The sequence below is a fragment of the Carlito syrichta genome, unplaced genomic scaffold (genome assembly GCF_000164805.1).
Source record: "Carlito syrichta isolate Samal-C Ts95f unplaced genomic scaffold, Tarsius_syrichta-2.0.1 Scaffold305658, whole genome shotgun sequence".
Lineage (NCBI taxonomy): Eukaryota > Metazoa > Chordata > Mammalia > Primates > Tarsiidae > Carlito > Carlito syrichta.
In genome coordinates, this window is record NW_007249754.1 from 1,209,396 (window position 1) to 1,229,617 (window position 20,222).

Consider the following 20,222-nt stretch of genomic DNA (forward strand, 5'->3'; position numbering starts at 1 on the left):
TTGAATCACAGGATGTTTACATAATATAATGCCCATGACGACAAATACTAAATACCACAAAGTACCTGAGACCAAAACAAAAAAAAAAGAAAGTAAGGAAGAAAAGGATAAGAAGGAGTCTGGAGTCCTGGCACTGGGCGGTCCAAGGAGCGCAGGCAGAGTCTCTGATGAGGGGTGGCTGCGTGGGAGTGGCCTGTGGCTCCTGGACTCACATCTCGGCTTCTGAGGAGCGGACCTCTGTTGCAGTGATGGCAATCCCGATGGCAAGACTGCCATTGTCGGAGAAGAGCTGGGCCAGCGAGGTGTTGAGGACGAGGCAGTCCCCATCGGTAATCACCGAGTCCACGCACTCAAGGACAGACCGGGGGGTGGCTTCCCATTTGAGACGCCGATGGTTTCTGTTGAGCTCCAGGCGATAGGTGAAGCAGTCGGCCTGGGTGGGTGTCCCAATCAGCATCATGGTGGCAAAGAACTGGGGGTGTCCTTTGTGCCTCTCCTGTTTCCTCAGCACCAACAGGAAGTGGTGGCCGAGGCAGGAGTGCATGATGATCCAATCGGCTGGTGCGGGCAGGTGCATGTCCGTGGCCAGGAAGACGATCTCAGCTCCCTGGAGGATGTCAACCCTGTGGATCTGCCGCAGGTGGGGCACCACCACCTCCAGGTGGCCTTCCCACTGGCAGGAGAACAAGGGGCACGTGCACATGCAGGGTGTCACCTGGGCAGCGTGCAGCCCTGCCTCCTGATGGTGAAGGTGGTGGGGGCAGGCGTGGTGGCGGAGGTGGTGGCGGTGGCAGTGGTGGCAGTGGTGGTGGGTGAGGTGGTGCGGGTGGAAACTGCCTTGCTCTGGAGTGCTCTGGGTGATGGCATGACGACTGGACACATACTGTAAGGAAAGAGAAGAGCGTTAGCTGGGGGGAGGCCTGGCACTCTCCCTGGCCGTGAGCCCCTGGTGTTCAGAGTGTTAAAAGCAGACTCTCCAGTGAGAAAGGTTTGTTTCTTAAAAACAAACAAACAAAAACATGGGACAGGGATGGGGGGGTGTCGAGATTCTGAAAACACCAAGAAAATGCAACATTCATGCCTTTCTGATTCTTTAATAAGGCAAATGAGCAAACAGGCAATTTTCCCCTCAAATAACATGCACTAAGAAAGTCATCAGTTATAAAGAACACAAAACACTTTTTTTCCTTGTTTGATTCTGTGTCAATATTTTTGTGCAGGCAACGAAGGTCAGTGTTTTTTTTTCTATTTTATCATTGCTATTATTTTTATTTCTTTATTCATTTTATTATTATTTTGTAAGTTGTAGTCTCAGTCTGTTGCCCAGGCTGGAGTGCAGTGGCATACTCATGGCCACCCCAGCGTCGACCCGCTGGACTCCAGAGATCCTTCTGCCTCAGCCTTCCAAGTAGCCAGAACTACAGACTCGCACTACCACGCCTGGCTTATTTTTTTGATTTATTGTAGAGACAAGGTCTCACCAAGTTGCCTGGTCTGGTCTCAAACCCATGGGCTCAGGCAATCCACTCTCCTCGGCCTCCCAAAGTGCTGGGATTACAGACTGAGCCACCGAGCCTGGCCTGTTATTATTTTTAGAACAGAATTTTGGTTATGCCTGTTTGTCCTTCCAGTGCTGCCAGGGATTGTGCTATTGTGGGCATCCTTCTTTGGGTTCTAAGGCAACAGGTGGGATGCAGAGCCGATTGCAAGCGGCTGGAGTACAGTCCTTAGAGAGGGTACCCTGCTGGTGACTCCTGAGATCTCCCCTCACAGGCACACATGGATCCTGTTTCTGACTCTCAGTTTCAGAGCAGTTTCCCAGGGGCTCACAGCCGGGTGGCTTTCACCCAGAGAATCTCCCAATCTTTTGTGTGCCCACAGGTGCCATCAAAACCAACACCAGGAGCTGTGATGGTACTTTCTGACCAGGCATTTGTAAGCATCTATTGAGCACTTGTTATGGCCAGGCCCTGCAGACGTTAAGGATACAGCAAAATAGACACCATGCCTCTTGGTGTGGGTGGTACAGACATTAATATACTTATAATTTACCACAGCTTTGACAAAGGTCCTCTTTGTGACATGAGGACTAAGATTCATATTTCTCAGTTGAAGAAACAGGCTTCAGTAATAACGTGCCCGAGGCTGCAACGCTGGGATTCGTTTTCACGCCTCCTGACTCCAAACAGGGGAGCACCTGCCCCTCCTCCCCTCAGCTATGCCCGCCTGCAGCTCCCCCTTCGCACCTCCCCCCCAACTCTTCTTTCCTTTAATTAGCCTGCATGATCTAGGTGGTGCAGAGGCGGTGGGGGGAGGGGGCAGCTCTGCAGTGCGTTCCAGGACCATGCCACACACCTGGCAGTCATTTCAGGTAGAGAACTGTCCCCTCTGCCCTAGCTCTCCAAACACTTTCTGGACTTCAGGTGCCTTTAGGCACTTGCCTCAAGTATAGAGGATGGTGGTGAAGGTCACTTGCCAGCATTGCTTCTATCTCCCTGACTCACTGTGGCTGACATTGAAGGCCCAGCTAGCATCCTTTTCTTTAGGGCATGTGGGACACACACACACACGAATACACACACGTATGAGCACACAGTCATATATGCGATACACATGTATGCACACTCATGCATATATAATACAGACTCATGATACATGCACATACATACTCACACCTCGTATGGTGCGCTGAGATGGTCACCCTAGTGATGAAGGTGACCTGGTGGCAGGTGGGGGCCAGAACAGCTCTACTCCGCTGGTTTCTGCATTCTTCCCCAGCAATGGGAGTGATAAGGGCCCCTCTGGTAGCTCCTGCCCTGCCCCTGGATGGCAACTACTGAGTAGCCTGCTGTCACCCACCCCTCCACCCCACCAGGCTCCTCTTGCCCCAGTGGGGATAGGGTGTCTTCAAGCTATGAAGAAGTAGGCTGTATTCCAAAATCCTGCTAGTGATGAGCCAGACTTAACTTTCAGTATTAAATATGCGAAGGGGAGCTAACTAGTATGTAGCACCCAAGTGCTAGGCACTATGGAAAGTAATTCTGCTTAATTTTTTTACAGAAAAAGATTAATTTCCTTTTTTTTTTTTTAGTCAGAGTCTCACTCTGTCATCCAGGCTGGAGTGCAATGGCATACTCAACGGCCATCCCCGCGTCAATTTGCTGGGCTCAGGTGATCCTTCTGCCTCAGTCTTCCAAGTAGCCGGAACTACAGGCGCGCGCTACCACACCTAGCTAATTTTTTGATGTATTGTAGAGATGAGGTCTCACCAAGTTGCCCAGGCTGGTCTCAAACCCCTGGGCTCAGGTGATCCTCTCGCCTCAGCCTCCCAAAGTGCTGGGATTACAGGTTTGAGCCACCATGCCCAGCCCATTTCTTTATTTTTAAATATTAGAATTAAATCTGTTTCCTCCCCACCTGCCTGCTCGTGGCATGTGCCATGTAGTCACTGGGTAAGGAGAGTTTCTTCCACCTGCTGGGATCATGCAGGAAGCCTGAGGCTCACACCATCCATCAGCCAGGCTCGGGGGCTCCTCCCATGGTCCTTCCAGCTGTCTGCGGGCCCAGAAGGGCATCAGTCTCTTCCTCTCCAGAGGACCTGGTCTTGGGATCTCATGGAAAACCCCAAGTGCTATTCCTTTCCCAGTCTTTAAGAAGTCGCCTCTCTCACAGAATCTTTACAAAAACATATTCTGCTTGTCTTATAGGCGAAGAAACTGAGACACAGAGAGATCGAGTCACTTGTACTAAGTCACATGACTCATAAAGGGTGGGCCTGGGAATGGAGCCCAGATCAAATCTGGGAAGACCACAGGCTGGATGTCAAAAAACTCGGGTCTGTTTCACTGTTTACTTACCCAGTCACCTTGATCAAGTCAGTCTTCTCCCTGGCAGAATGTTTATCTCAAGGGAATGTTAGGGGAGCTAATGAAAGAATGTCTATGAAACAGCATGAAAAACTTTACTGGGCAACCCCTTCGGGTCCCCTTCCACTGTGGGAGCTTTTCTGTCCTCTCAATAAATCCTGCTTTCTCAACAACAACAAAAAAACTTTATCAAGTGTTCCATCAAGATGGCATTTCCATTTAGATTTTGGTGAAGACTTTTTTTTGTTTTAAGTGAGAAAGCAGGATTTATTGAGAGGACAGAGAAGCTCCCACAGTGGGAGGGACCCAAAGGGGTTGCCCCTGGGTGAAGACTTTTGGTGACCTTCTGCCTTGGTCCTTGCCTGCCTGTCTCTCTGTCTGGTCAACTGACTTTCACACATGAGCAGCAATCTGGGCTGAGCACAGGCCACTGCAAAAGCCTGGAGAACCCATCCTCAAACTTGACGTGTGGCCTCCTGTCCCAAATGCTGAACAATGAGGACAGACAGAACATCCTGAAATTCCTTCAGAAATGACCTCTGGGGTAGTTCTCCATATACTTCTTCCCAGATCTGTTTTCCATCTTCTCTGTTCATCTGTGCAGCTAATGTCAGAGATAGGAAGTCAAAATAGGGAGGGAGTGGGGAAGAAATACCTAGACCATCCTCTCTTCCCTCCCTCCAGTCTCAGCCAGTGCCTCCTATTGGCTAATCCCAGCAAAGGAGCCTGAGAGGTGGACTGACAAGGACCAGCTCTGTTTGAAAGTGATACTGGATCAGGTAAACAGGTGAAAAGGGAATGTCCACTTGTATGCAGATGTCTCCATTCTCTCCTGTGTGATGTCACTGATCAGAACAGGCTGGGCCTCCTAGGCTGAGCTTTGATGAGGCTTCTAGCAGGGGGAGAGAGATATATGGCCTCAACTCATTAAGCCATTTGGCATACATGTATACACCACCTATTGTCAGCAAAGGGCTGACGATACTGAACAGAATAAGCTCCTTGTTCCTGCCTCATCAACTCACTATGATTGTGTATATTATAATACACGCAAAAATGCAGTGTGCCGGGCTCGGTGGCTCAGCCTGTAATCCCGCGCCTTTGGGAGGCTGAGGTGAGTGGATTGCCTGAGCCCGCGGGTTCAAGACCCGCCTGGGCGGCGAGACCTCATCTCTACAATAAATAAAAAAAAAAATCAGCCGGGCGTGGGGGCACATGCCTGTAATTCCGGCTACCTGGAAGACTGAGGCGGCAGGATCGCCAGAGCCCAGCAGGTCGAGGCTGCGGTGGCCGGGAGCGGCCACTGCACTCCAGTCTGGGCGACAGAGTGAGACTTCCAACTCAAAAAAACAAAAACAAAACCAAAAACAAAAATGCAGTGTACACCAGAGAATCAGAGAGTGCAGAGTAAGAGAGGTAGCTATTCCAGCCAGAATGAAGTGACATTTACACTGGGTGAAGCGTGAAGGGTGAATCCTCTAACAGAACAGACAAAGGGCTTGCCAACAGGGAGAGCAGCAGGTTGAAAGGAGTTGGGTATAAAAGAACATGGGCCAGGCAAGGTGGCTCACACCTGTAATCTCAGCACTTTGGGGGGCCAATGCAGGAGGATTCTTGAACCCAGGAGTTTCAGGCACAACAAAACTTTGTCTCTAAATTAAAAAAAAAAAAGGTCGGGTGCAGTGGTTCACACCTATAATCCCAGCACTTTGAGAGGCTGAGGTGAGAGGATTGCCTGAGCCCATGGGTTTGAGAACAGCCTGGGCAATTTGGCGAGACTTCATCTCTACAATAAAAATCAAAAAATTAGGGGAGAGGGGATGGGATTGGTAGTTGAGGGAAACTGCCAGGGGAGGAAGGGGCACATCACACCTCATCAACAAGCATACCTGCATCATGAACATTTGTATACCTACCCCTGAGTTGTACCCCACATTTTTAAAATTAAAAAAAAATTAGCTGTGCTTGGTGGCACATGCCTATAGTTCCAGCTACTTGAAAGACTGAGGCAGAAAGATCACCTGAGCCTAGCAGGTCGAGGCTATGGTGGCCATGAGCGTGCCACTGCACCCTAGCCTGGGCGACAGAGTGAGACTCCGACTCAAAAAATCAACCAACCAACCAACCAAACAAACAAACAAAAAAATTAGCTGGTCATGGTGGTGTGCATCTGCAGGCCCAGCCACTCAGGAGGCTGAGGCAGGAGGAGTACCTGAACCCAGGAGGTCAAGGTCGAGGTTGCAGCCTGGGCAACAGAGTGAAACTCCAACTTAAAAAGAAAAAAAGAATATGGATGTTCAAGAATTGACAAGACATTCCAAGTGTTGGGCAGGTGAGCAATCTGGTGGAAACAGAGAGGAGAAGTTGAGCCTTATTGCCAAGGTCTCGTAAGTCCAGTTGAGGCTCTCAGACGGCGCCCAATGCACGGTAGAAATCAGCAGGAAGACCCAAGAGACTCAGCCACGTGCTTTAGGGAGCTCCCGTGAGCAGCACAAGGCCTCCAGTTCACCAGCAGAGCCTGCTCTAAGCCAGCACTCAGAACGGGACCAGCAGCAGGTCGCCACCCTTGTCCAGTCAGCGACCCAAGCAACGGTCATTCCAACCTAGACTTTCCTATTTCTTCTTTGTGGCTCATCGTCCACAGCTTTTTTGTATTTTAATTGCTGCTACATTGCAAAGCAGCCAAGGGTATAATCCAAAGAGACTGAAGTGAATAACTATGCAAATACAACGGGACATTCTACACTCATGGAGACCTGTGCACTTGCTGTGCCCGGGGAAGACGTGCAGAATAAACACAGTCTTAATTCTTCATCTCTTCCTACTCCATCTTCTGATGCAAAATATGTTTTGTTTAAACGATCCTTGGGTGAGTGAGGTCATAGGGCTGCTGGCAGGAATAAGGGATTCTTTTAATTGGCAAAATGCTAATCGTTTCGGAAAATGAATTCCAATCTTCCCATCTAATACAGTGGATGTGTGAGTAATTACTTTCCTTCACTACACTGTTAATGCAACATTAGTGATTACACTAATTAAAACTAATGAACTCTTACAGACTGATAAAGCCCTCAGTCAGTCAGCAGATACCTTCCTTCTATTGGCTATATTTAACTTCCCATTTGGAAGAGAGATCTTGAATTAACCTTTAGAATAATGCGCAAAATTGGGCTTAGCCATGTTAGGCTTTAGAGGCTGGGCATAATGCTCCCCCCAAGCATTAGCGAGGCCATTTCCACGGAGGGGGTAACTGAATTTAAAAACGCACTCCTTAATTTGATCAGCTGCACTCTCACGGTTGGAAATGGCTATCCCTCCAAATCCTGGCCTCTGAAGGGGAAGCCGGTCCCTGGGAATAGCACTGACCCCTCTCCAGCACCTACTCCCTGTATCAGCAAGCTCACTTAGAGAATTGTTTTTCCCCTCCACCTGCTTCCAGGAACCTTGCTGTGCATTTTAACTGAGAGAGGATTTTGCATTCAATTTTAAATGACAGGCACTTCCTTGGAGTTTGCTCATGCCTTTATTTGTGAGTATTGATTAACTGAAATTTTTAGTCCTGGGTGAAGAAGGGAAAGGTAGAAAGGGCAGGTTGGGTTTCAGGGCGGGGATCAGAGTTTTGGGATAATGTTGAGGCCTGAACCAAGTTGGGAGTCAGGTCTTCTGAGAAGGGAGAATAACTGTTACTGCTCTAGGTCCCATATTCTGTAGTGTTTACAAATCTCTCTATGGCCAGTCACGGTAGCTCTGCCTGTAATCCCAGCACTTTGGGAGGCCGAGGCGAGAGAATTGCCTGAGCCTGGGGGTTTGAGAGCAGCCTGGACAACTTGGTAAGACCTCATCTCTACAATAAAAATCCCCAAAACTAGCCAGGCATGGTGGTGTGCATCTGTAGTTCCAGCTACTTGGAAGGCGATGGCAGAAGAATCTCGTGAGCCCAGGAGGTTGAGGCTGTGGTGGCCATCAGCATGCCACTGCGCTCCGGCCTGGGCAATAGGAGTGAGACTCCAACTAAAAAAAAAAAAAAAGTCTCTCTGTTTCTGGGAAGGACAGTCAAGCCTGAAAACTGACTGTTGCCCATTCCATTTTCCTAGGGGTGCCCTGGATTCCAAGTCTCTTCCTCAAAACCTAGGGCACACAAGACCCAGGAGGACTCTGGATGCTTCCAGACCATTAAGAAATAAGTTAAACGGAGACAACAACATTGAGGCTTTGATCACTTGGAACAGGAACATCTTAATTAGAAAATGAATCTTGACCGAGCGTGGTGGCTCAAGTCTGTAATCCCAGCTCTTTGGGAGGCCAAAGTGAGGGGATTGCCTGAGCCCATGGGTTTGAGAGCAGCCTGGGTAACTTGGCAAGACCTCATCTCTACAGTAAATTTAAAAATTAGCCTGGCATGGTAGTGTGCACCTGTAGTTCCGGCTGCTTGGAAGGCTGAGGCGAAGGATGCTGGATCCCAGGTGGTCGACACTGGGGTGGCTGTGAGCGTGCCACTGCACCTCAGCCTGGGCGACAGAGTGAGACTCCAACTCCAAAAAAAGAAGAAAAGAAAATGAATCTCACTCTCCTTCCCCCCCACACTGGGTTCAGTTATTAGTTATCCTTGCTACTAGATGGATGAGACCTTCATGGGAATAGCATGAGCATGTTTGCAACTTCCTTTAAAATACTTTAGTATGGAGAATGTGAAGGAAACATATATATATATATATATTTAAACTATATGTAAGGCCTGTCAAGTCCCGAATCAGGAATTCATACTTCACAGTGATCACCTCACATTTTGCTGGGAAAGGCCACACCTCCAGCAATAAGACTACAATTGCCTCAATTAGTATCCATATTTCTGATTCACACCAGATGCTACTAATTAACACTTCCACAAAGGTTTTCATTGGTGAAATTAGTAGTCTGTTAATCAGCATAATAGATGCTAGCAATGGGCTCTCATTGATGAAATTAGTGGTTTTCGAGCCGTGAAGGTCGTTTAAAACAGTGCAGAGAGATTTCTCACGTTTTGAATGAGTCCTGAAAGCTTATTCCCTAACTACCTTGTGTGCAGCTAGTCAGCCATGGCTTCTGGTGCTCTGATGCCATTTCTTAAGCTCATTGGAATCTTACCTCTGAAGCATCACTACATACAAAGCTTCTTTACTGGGGATCATAATTATGTAAATTGAGTGTGGAGGTGTTGGTTAGGACACATGGGGGCCTTGAGATTTGATTTATCTATGCCATTGATTAAGGAAGAGGGCAATAGTGTATTACTTTGAAAAGAGGAAAATAACAACTTAGTGGGCAAAACTGTTTAAAACAAAGACCCACAGGCGAAAAATAATGAAAGGAATCCATATAAATATCCACACAGACACTGGTCCTTTGGTCTCAAAAGCCTCCTAACCAAGACAGTCTTCTTATAAATGTAGTCTTTGGCTGTGTGAGGGCCTGGGAAGGAATACAGAGGTGACACTGTGGAAACAAAAACTATGTCTCTGACATCCCAGGGTCCTTCTTTAGTTTCTAGATCCTAGCCCTTGGCTGACCAGTGTGAGCTGATTTACACCTGAATGTTTTCCAGCTTGTTGAGTGCCTTCAGAACAGGACTCGTGTGTCTTCACTGCTAGGAAGGGGCCTGGCATATGATAGATTCTTGACACTTATTCTTCACATGAATTGATGCATTAGTAATGGCTTTTCTCTGGAGATCACACTGTTCTGTCCTTTCTATCATTCGGGTGTACCAGCCAGCATTCTAAATGGTCTTGTCTGTTTGAGACAATCAGCTGCTGTAAGACAGGGATGCTGCCTCCCTGCCTGACTTGTGAAGTAGTCATGCAGCAGTTAAGATCTGCCCACCTCATGACTTATTTCACCTTACATTGCAAATCGCTCATTGGTGGTCTTCTATCCTCTACTAGGACAGAAGTCATTGAGGGCTGGGGTTGTGTTTAGTCTACCCGGTATCTAGTCTGGTGGTGGGCAAATTTAGCACCTTGCAGTGTCTGGCAACCAGTGGATTCAATAAGTATACGCTATTTGAATGAATGAATGAATGAATGATTCATAAACAGAACCCTGTTCTGGACCATATCCATGAAAAGGCTCTTTGTCTTTAGTAGAAGGTGCTGTCCTCTTCCTTGCCTTCTCAGTTGCTGTAGAAGTGGTGTGTGTGTGTGTGTGTGTGTGTGTGTGTGTGTGTGTGTGTGTGTGTGTGTGTGTCCAAGTGAGTCCATAGCTGTGAACTCCTCAGGAAGGTGTCCTGGGAACTCTTCACCCAGAATCCAACAGCGATGGGTCACAGAAGCTGCACTTAGCACTGACCAAGAGAAGGGTGCCAACATGTGCACAGCTTTGAGGAAGAAACTTCTCATGCCAGAGAGGTACTTGCTTCACTTCTCACTTTCACCAGGATGTCTTGAAGCCTCTCACATTCTCTTTTTCTTTTTCTTTTTTTTTTGAGTTGGAGTCTCACTCTGTCGCCCAGACTGGAGTGCAGTGGCCGCTCCCGGCCACTGCAGCCTCGACCTGCCGGGCTCCAGCGATCCTTCCGCCTCAGCCTTCCAAGTAGCTGGAATTACAGGCATGCGCTACCATGCCTGGCTGATATTTTGATTTATTGTAGAGATGAGGTCTCGCTGCCCAGGCGGGTCTCGAACCTGCGGGCTCAGGCAATCCATTCACCTCAGCCTCCCAAAGGCGCGGGATTACAGGTTGAGCCACTGAGCCTGGCTCACATTCCCTTTTTCAATAGCAAATTGCTTCTCACAACTTGGAAAGGACAGTCTGCTCATTCATCCAGGAAACCTGTTCACCTCCTAGATTGCTCTAGACCCACTTTCCCTCCTGCACCCCAGAAGGACCCCTGACTAACAAAAGGCTGAATGCCCCCCCATTCTTATCCATTTTCTATTAACAGTCACCAATAGAAAACTTTAACCTAACTGAAGATGACCCTCGCCCCGCCAGCTGTTCCCTCTCTATGAGATGAGGAGGTAATGGATTGTACTAACCTGGAATCCCAGAGCATACCCTTTAGACTGCTGGAATTCCCCACCCAATGCTCTGAGTCTGCTTCTGCAGCCATGCTATTTCTGCGATCCATCTTCTAGAAGCCAGGCCACTAGCCATGAGGTATGGTCAACAGGTGACAATTTGGGGAGATACGAGCAGAGCTTGAATGTGTGCGGTATCCACTTGCCTTTGCAAGAGACCAATCAAAGTCCAGAACGAAGCCAGGTTAGGAAGAACATGAGACAGGTTGCTGGCTAGGAGCAGCCCCACACAACTTATTATTCAGGCAGTATAATTATTCAGGCAGGAGGATAGAACATATTTTAAGAGTCTCGTACCTTGATTTTTCCTTTTAAGTATTTAGATGACAGCATGTGGGCCTCCATTTGCACTTTTGCCTTGAGTCTTGCAAATATTAGAGGTAGGCCTGTGGTCAAACCACATAGTCAGAGGAATGCTGCTCGGTCTCTGTTTATTCCTTGGCTCTGCTTTTCATCTAAGGGGTTTTGAGCATGCTAATGAGTCTTATGAATCTTGTAGATGAAAGACTTTTTCTTAAAAGCAACTTTTCACGTAGTTAGATTTTTACATCTGCAATTGGCAAGTGAAACCCGGGGCCTGTGTGAGGAGTTCAAAGGTTAAAATTTAATTACCCAAAGCCCCATGCTGGGCAGACCATGCCCAGAGACTGTCCAGCCAACCTAGAAAACCTCAGGTTGTGGGCAACAGTGGTGCCCCAAGACAGAGGCTACTGGGGCTGGCGTCAGTGCTGTAACCTTAGAGAGGAGGTTAAACACGGTCACATACACAGATGCAAACTTCAGAGGTAAATATGTTAGCAGGTTAAGAGTGAGCAGAGGTGTGTCCTGAGTGGTCTGAGATGATCTGATGGCTCAAGGCCTTGTGCTGTCCTTGTTTCTCTGAGTTCTTCAAAGAAATCATGATCAGGAACTCCACAAATTCAACTCTCTCTGCCAGAATTCTACACCCTCCCCATCCTCTACCCCCAGAGTTAAGTTGCATTCATCTTTCAGGGGTTGACTAGGACAGGTTTGCCTGTTGCATGTTCCTTTATAACAACAAATGTATTCACTGTCTAGTCTTCCCGCTAAATTGTGACATGTGTTCCAGGTGGGTAAGCACTGTGTCTCTTCCCTACTGTATCTGCAGTGCCAGCACAGTGCTTGGAATTTGGTAAGTGTCCAAGAAATATTTGTGATGAGAATGAATCCATGACTCCTCCTCGTTGACCTGTCACCCCAACACAATCCAACCACTTCTCACCATCTGACTGCACCTCCCTAGGACAAGTCACCCTCATTGCCTCTCTGGGCTAACACAATAGCCTCCTAACTAGTTGTAGTGGGTTGGAAGGTGACCCTTAAAAGACATGTCCACATTATAACCCCCATAGTCTGTAAATGTGAATTTATTTGAGAAAAATGGTCTTCGTAGATGTAATTAAGTTAAGAATCTTGAGATGAGACCATTCTGGATTGTCCAGGAAGAACCTAAATCCAACGACTAGTGTTCTTCAAAGAGACAGAGGAGAAGACACAGACACAGAGGAGAAGGTCACGTGAAGACAGAGGCAGAGAACCAAGTGGTGTGGCTGTAAGTCAAGGAATGCCAGGAGCCATCAGAACCGGAGGAAGCATGGAAGAATTGTCCCCTAGAGTCTTCAGGAGGACTTTAATCCGGAAGACACTTTGATTTCAGACTTTTGGTCTCCAAAACTATTCAAGAATACTTTTTCATAGTTTAAGCCACCAGGTTTATGGTTCATTTGTTATGGCAGTCCAAGGAAACTGATACATGCGTCTTCCTGTGTTCATTCTCATCCTTATACAAACTGTAACTTTTCTTCCTAAATATTCTTTTTTTTTTTTTTTTTGAGTTGGAGTCTCACTCTGTCGCCCAGACTGGAGTGCAGTGGCCGCTCCCGGCCACCGCAGCCTCAGCCTGCTGGGCTCCGGCGATCCTTCCGCCTCAGCCTTCTGAGTAGCCGGAATTATAGGTGCGCGCTACCACGCCTGGCTGATTTTTTGATTTATTGTAGAGATGAGGTCTTGCTGCCCAGGCGGGTCTCGAACCCGCGGGCTCAGGCAATTCACTCACCTCAGCCTCCCAAAGGCACGGGATTACAGGCTGAGCCACCGAGCCCGGCTCTTCCTAAATATTCTAATGGTTTTCCATCAAAATCCTGAATGAAACCCCAAATCACTATCATGGCTACCAAGAACCTCCATACTCTGGCCCCCTCCTAACTCTCTAGCCTCATACTCCTTTCTCCCACGACTGCCTCGCTTGCTCTGCTCTAAGCACATTGGCCTCTTGCTGCTCTTTGAACATATTGACTATACACCTGCCACAGGGCCTTTGCCCCGGATGTTCTCACTGCCTGGAACACTGCCAGATATCCCCGTGGCTCACTCACTCAATTCATTCATGTCTGTTCTACAATCACTTCCACTCTAAGTCTATCCTTCACTTACCTATTTTTAAAAAAACACACCAAACCATGAATTCCCTTACTCTGCTTTATTTCACTTCATAACATTTATCAATACTACATAATTATAATGTATGTTTTAGTGAATATATATATATATATATATATATATATAGAGAGAGAGAGAGAGAGAGAGAGAGAGAGAGAATGTGCAGTTCATATATTTATCTGTGTACTTGCTGTCTTCCCCGCTGCAATGTAATTTTCTTGGTTACAGGTGTCCTTCAGGATTTTCAGGTCTGTTCTTTCCTGGCTCTCAATCTGTCTCCAAATCTCCCACCATGATATATTCATGTCTACAGATCCACACCCCTCAAAGTCTGCTAGGGTTAAGATAACTAGGCCATGGGAGAAGTAGGAGTTTCCTTTCCTGCCTGCCAGGAACTTTTACTTGGAATCCTGGTTTCCTACCTGAGGACTTGCCTCTTCCTTGGGTGATTAAGTCTCACTGGGAATGACCTCACTGTCAAGAGATGCTGTATCCACACACAAGCATGGATGTAGACTGTAGATCCTTCCCGGGATGGTGATCAACTCTGTACTCATGTGCTAATACTAGAGATACAAAGAAAAATATCTCATGCCTAGTCCAAAGCAAGAAGGCAATAAGTGGTTGATATCATCGTCATCATCATCATCACCATGGCACACCTCAATCATGGGAAAAGTCAGAGGTAGCTTTCCAGGTTTAAAGCACTTGGTGTTCCTTTAGCTAGGTGTGGTAGCACACACCTGTAGCTCTGACTACTTGGAAGGCTGAGGCGGAAGGATCGCCAGAGTACAGCAGGTCGATGCTGGGGTGGCCGTGAACATGCCACTGCACTCCAGCCTGGGCGACAGAGTGAGACTCCAACTCAAAAAACAAAACCTGGCTCAGCCTGTAATCCCTTGCTTAGGGAGGCTGAGGTGAGAGGATTGATTGCCTGAGCCCGTGGGTTCGAGACCCGCCTAGGCAACTTGGCAAGCCTTCATCTCTACAATCAATAAAAAAAATTAGCCGGGCGTGGTAGCCTGCGCCTGTAGTTCCGGCTACTTGGAAGGCTGAGGCAGAAGGATCGCCGGAGCCCAGCAGGTCGAGGCTGCGGTGGCCGGAAGCGGCCGCTGCACTCCAGTCTGGGATACAGAGTGAGACTCCAACTCAAAAAAAACCCCAAAAACCAAAAACCAAAAAACAAACAAAAAACCCCACTATGGTATTCTTAAACTAGGTATGGAAGATGCAACCCCCATGATCCAAAAAGTTTGCTCCCAGAGATAGACAAAGAGACCCTTGTTGCCACAGACAGTTAAGGATGGCATTTATATAAACAATGTCTTGTTCACCTACGTTCCTTGTGGCACAAAAAAATGTGGGATGTCTCTGGTCACAGACCTACTCATCTGTGACACCAGGGAGATGATACTATGGTGGGAGTTTCCCAGCACTAAGCGGACAACACAGGTTGAGATGATAAAAACCCCTTATGGATGGGAGTTTCTTATTAAGACAATCTCCCCTGAGAGGTTGGAACGGTTGGACAAAGAGAATCCTGCTTATCATGCCATATCTCAAGACCCTAGCTTGTCAGGGCCAGCTGCCTGGCACAAGCCCACACTCTGTCCCTCTCCATCTCAGACCCAGGAGTCTCTTATCTTCTACCAGCATCCATTAAAACTGTGGCAGTGTACCTTGTGAGCCTGCAAGTAGGTAAAATCTGAGACCCTTCATAGTTATAATCAACACCTGACAGATGTGAATGTTAAGTGATCAAAAAACATGCACATGAATGTTCATAGTAGCACTAATTCATAACAGCCAAAATCTAAAACCACCTAAATGTCCTTCCAATGGATAAATTGTGACATATCCACACAAGGGAATACCATACAACTATAACAAAAGAATGAACTACTGCTACACATAACAACATAGGTAGATCTCAAAAATATGCTGAATTAAAAAAAGTTAGATACAGAAGAGTACATATTTAAGAATTTTGTTTCTATGAAGTTCAAAAACATGCAAAACTGATCTATGGTGACAGAGGCTTGAACAGTGGTTATCATGTGTGGGGACATATTGACCGGGTGGGAAATAAGGGAGTCCCTAAAGGGCCTAGAAATATTTTAACTCTAGATCTGGGTGATGATTCTGAGCCATAGAGATGATAGATATATAGATATCCATTGATGCGTACACTTAAGATCTGTGCACCTCACTGCATACTATATACATAAAAAAAAAAAACTGAGAGAGAGAGAGATAGAGAGGATGTGCATGGCCACTGTCTCCAGGTCACCGTTAGATGGGTATATTTCATGGGGCTCAAGCAGAAACTCTAAGAGGTCTTTTCTGGTCTTTTTTCAATTGCTCCTTTGGCCTATCTGTGAGTCTAGTTGCATCTTGTTGCTTGAGATACTAATAGCAATGGGGGCTGGAAGATGGGTTTGGGCCAAGAGAGAGTAAGAGGACCACATGTTTAGAAAGGCAGGACCATGGATGACAATCTAGGGAGACACAGGACCTGGAAACCTGGAGGATAAGTGCTGGAGGTGTTCATGCTGTGTCTGGAATGGGGCAAGATTGCCCTTTGGTCCTAGAGGCGAAAGGCCCGTCTCCGAGTCTAGATGTAGGAGCTAAAGACTGACACTAGAGCTGGGCTCGGTGGCTCAGCCTGTAGTCCCCCACCTTTGGGAGGCTGAGGTGAGTGGATTGCCTGAGCCCGCGGTTTCCAGACCCGCCTGGGCAACTTGGCGAGACCTCATCTCTACAATAAATAAAAAATGAGCCGCGCGTGGTAGTGCGTGCCTATAGTTCCAGCTACTTGGAAGGCTGAGGCAGAAGGATCACTGGAGCCCAGCAGGTTGAGGCTGTGGTGGCCGGGAGCGGCCACTGCACTCCAGTCTGGGTGACAGAATGAGACTCCAACTCAAAAAAAAAAAAGAAAAAAAAAGACTGACACTAGAGTCATGGCTTGATTGTATTATCGGGGAGGCTTGCCCTGACTGGGTGAATATCTTACTGAATAAATGACTCCTTCTCTCTGTGTGGTGGCTCTCTCCTCTCACCCCCAGCTGAGGGACATGAAAAGCTACTGACAGCTCCAAGTAAATCCCCATAAGCGAGGCGGGGGCAGGTGTTTTATTGACTAAATCTTTGCCAGTAGCTGGGTACATATTTAATAAAAATCTTAGGCTTGGGGGGCAGGCATGCAAAGGCAGAAGGGAGAATTGTTGCCCCCTGGGCTTGGGAGGTTAGCAGGCTAGCCAGTCCCTAATAATTCATTCATCCAATATTCATCTTTGGGTTATTACAATCACCGAGTGTCTCTAAGGAACAAGTTTATTAGTGTCTGCTAAGATAATTAGACTAATCTACTTCAAGGCAATTCAAATTGTCTCCATATGTGTATTTCTTTGCAGAATTCACTATGGCTACATTTCAACATTGGTCCTATTTTGTTCACCTTTTCCCCATTGGTGGGTGCTCGCTTTCCTTTTTTTTTTTTTTTTTTGAGTTGGAGTCTCACTCTGTCACCCAGACTGGAGTGCAATGGCTGCTCCCGGCCACCGCAGCCTTGACCTGCTGGGCTCTGGCGATCCTTCCACCTCAGCCTTCCAAGGAGCTGGAACTACAGGCGCGCGCTACCACACCCGGCTAATTTTTGATTTGTTGTAGAGATGAGTCTCGTCAAGTTGCCCAGGAGGGTCTCAAACCCGCGGGCTCAGGCAATCCACTCACTTCGGCCTCCCAAAGTGCTGGGATTATAGGCTGAGCCACTGAGCCCGGCCTGGTGCTTGGTTTCTACAAGTATGTCATACTCTCTCCAACTGGCTCAAGAGGACAGAGATAACGTCCCCAGACTTAACTCAACCTTCATCCAGGCTAGGATTACTCCAGCCTGCACTGTGTCTGCAGCCTGGGTCACCTCTAGGATCACCTAGGAGGCTGGACTTTCCTCTCGCCCTACTTTTCAGCTGATCCAAAGCACCTGCTTCTATGTCCCACATTTGTGTAAATCTCCTGTGATTTCTTGTGTTCACAAGCAGCAAAACTATCCTTTCGCTACTTTGCTGAGAGTGGGCTTGAGCAACAATCCTCAAACACTGTGCTGTGTGCACACAAATCACCTGGGCATCTTGTTGAAATGCACCCTCTGATTCAGCAGCTCTGGGCTGGGCTGAGATTCTGCATTTCTAACCAGCTTGCAGGGATGTCCATGCTGCTGGGTCACAGACACACTGTGAGGAGCAGGCGAATAGACCCCCTTTTTCTTGCCCACTTACACCCTGCAGGGCATCCCTCTTTCCTCACAAAAGCCCAATATTTCTTTAGGAATCAAACAGAAGGTCCTTAAGGATCTAGGACATTCTTAACTCTCTGGTTCTTTAATATTCCCCAAGTCCCTAAGGGTCCCATTGTTGCCTTTATGATGGAGTATAACCCAAGGGGATAACTCTTTGATTTGTAGTTGAACAGAGTTCCCATGCAGACAGCTTGGTAACACAGGACTTTGCTATGGGCAGAGGGGAAGCTGGGCTGTGAGGGAATTCTTAAGCAGAAAAGGGAAAGTTAGTTTATCTTCTTTCTTTTCACAGTATTTAAATTCACTTTTTAGGAGAAAGCTTAGCTTTAATTAATAAAATCTCCATTTTTTATGGCTATCTGTAATTTCCTACTGTTTTGTTTGTGTTTTTATGTTCACAATTTAGAAGCAGCTTCCTCCTCTTAGTTTTAAGCAGTCATGCATAAACAAATAAACATCATGGTTATCGGCTGGGCCCATTGATTTCCATATCATTGTGCTGTTACATATTGAATTCATTAATTTGATCAATCAATCATTCACTCAACAAACATATATTCAGCATTTACTATGTGCTGTGGAGGGTGATGAGGGAATGTGGTTCCTGTCCTAAGAAAGTTGACTTTTCCAGCAGGGGTAGGAAATGCTTCTAGGGATCAGGAAAGAATTTGTAGGAGAATGGTCAGGATGGTATCCTGTCCAGTTTCTTGCAGAGGTCTGTTAAAATAACTAAATGGGAAGATTTTTTTTCCTTGAGTTTGTCCATGCTGGAGTGCAGTGGCAAGATCACAGTTTGACCTCCTGGGCCCCTTTCGTCTTGAGCCACCATGCTCAGCTAATTTTTACTTTTATTGATTGATTTATTTTTTGGTAGAGACGAGGTCTCGCTATGTTTCCTAGGCTGGTCTCGAACTCCTGGGCTCAAGCAATCTTCCCTCGTTGGCCTCCCAAATTGCTGGGATTACAGGTGTGAACCTCCACCCCCAGCCAATAAAATGGGAGGCCATTTAAACTGAGGTGGTTCTGATGTCCTGGATTCCTACATAAGCAAAACGAAGTCAAGCTCAGCCAATCACAGGTGGCCAACTGGTATTTAGTTATGTTGCCTTGAACTTCCCACTGGGATAGTCCAAATGAAGCAACTGGTCACACTTTAACCCGTCATTTATTTCTTTGCTCTGCTACTGCTTTCACCCTATGAAAACTTTCCCTTCAGCCACCTCTGGCAGCTCCACTTCCTGTTTGGAGCTGCCTGATTCAGGAATCGCAGTTTGTGCCAAAAAATTATTTAAAACTTTAAAGTGCCAAAGTTTATTTTTAACTGGCCTAAGTGCAAATTATCCTGTCTTTTCTTTCTCCTCTCTTAATGGAAGTGTGAGGGGAGGAGAAATTAAGAGAGAGGAGAAGGTAGAAACTTGTCTTGGATGGCAGGTGAGGAAAGAGCTAGAATTCATTTTAAATAAACTGACTTGTGTAGAAATTATGTTTAAAGGAAGGGGAGTTTGGAAGGACTTCATCCTCTCCCCACACCCCATCCTGTTCCTCGGCTGTGAAACAATTCTTCCATGATTCTAATATTGGAGTACATTTTTGCTGGAAGATAAGTTGGGGATGGCACTAAAGCCTTCCTCCATAAAACACAGAAAAGACAAACCCTCGACCCCAGCTCCACCAATGTACCAGACTCATGACAAGTAGTCAAAGTGAACCAGAGCCTCTTCAATTTCTCCCCATTGCTAGAATGCTGCATTTTCACAGCACCAGATCTTGGCCAAGTACTTAGCAGTAATTCCCTGGCTGACAAGTCTTTATGGATAGACCTCTAGATTGAGAACAGAGGCATAGAGAGGTGGACCCAATGGGGGCTGATTGGGTGGGGTCAGGGGAATGTGGTGAAAAGGTGCACAGCGAACTGAAGCATGGGCCCAGTTCTTCCACTCCTTATATAACCAAGGGCAGCTCCTTTATTCCAGACCTTAGTTTCTGTGTCTGTAAATTGAGAATGATGACATCTCCTTCCCTCCTGATAATACGAGGAATGTGCTAAAATATGTTTTAAATGATGAAATCCATTTGGAAGAAAGCATATATGGATGTAAATCATGGAAGAACCTGCCTGAAATACATAATGGTCCTGGCTGACGCCTGCTGTGTGTCTATTCCAAGCATACCGCATGCATCATCTCACTCAGTCCTCATGTGGCCTCCAGGAGATGGGCACCATCATCACAAGTAGTTTGTACCCAGGAGGACTAGAGCACAGAATGGATGAGAGTCCTTCCCAAGGCCTGGGGGTTGGCTGTAGTGGAGCTGGGTTTTGACTCCTGGGAGTCTGACTGCAGAGTGTGGGTGCCAAGCCCCAGGGCTTTCTGCCTCTCTCCCTGCGAGCAACCCCATGGTGGATGGTCTGCAGCTCATATTTCATTTCATTCCAAGTTGATTTTTCTCTGCCAGCCAGCTCAGCTCATTTAGTTGGCAAGGGGAGCTCAGGGACTTAGAACTAATCCTGATATTAAGTAAAGAGCAGAGAATAATTAGGAAGAT

General features: G+C 47.0%; 1 protein-coding gene across 1 annotated transcript in view; it reads right to left on the minus strand.

Annotated features, from left to right (window-relative positions):
• SIAH3 (siah E3 ubiquitin protein ligase family member 3) overlaps window positions 1-20,222 on the minus strand; it is a 72,375-nt gene continuing 52,153 nt past the window's right edge. The window contains exon 2 of the mRNA XM_008062142.2: window positions 1-883. Coding sequence (XP_008060333.1) covers window positions 209-883 — 675 coding nt within the window. The 3' untranslated portion in view covers window positions 1-208. The remainder of the gene's footprint in view (window positions 884-20,222) is intronic.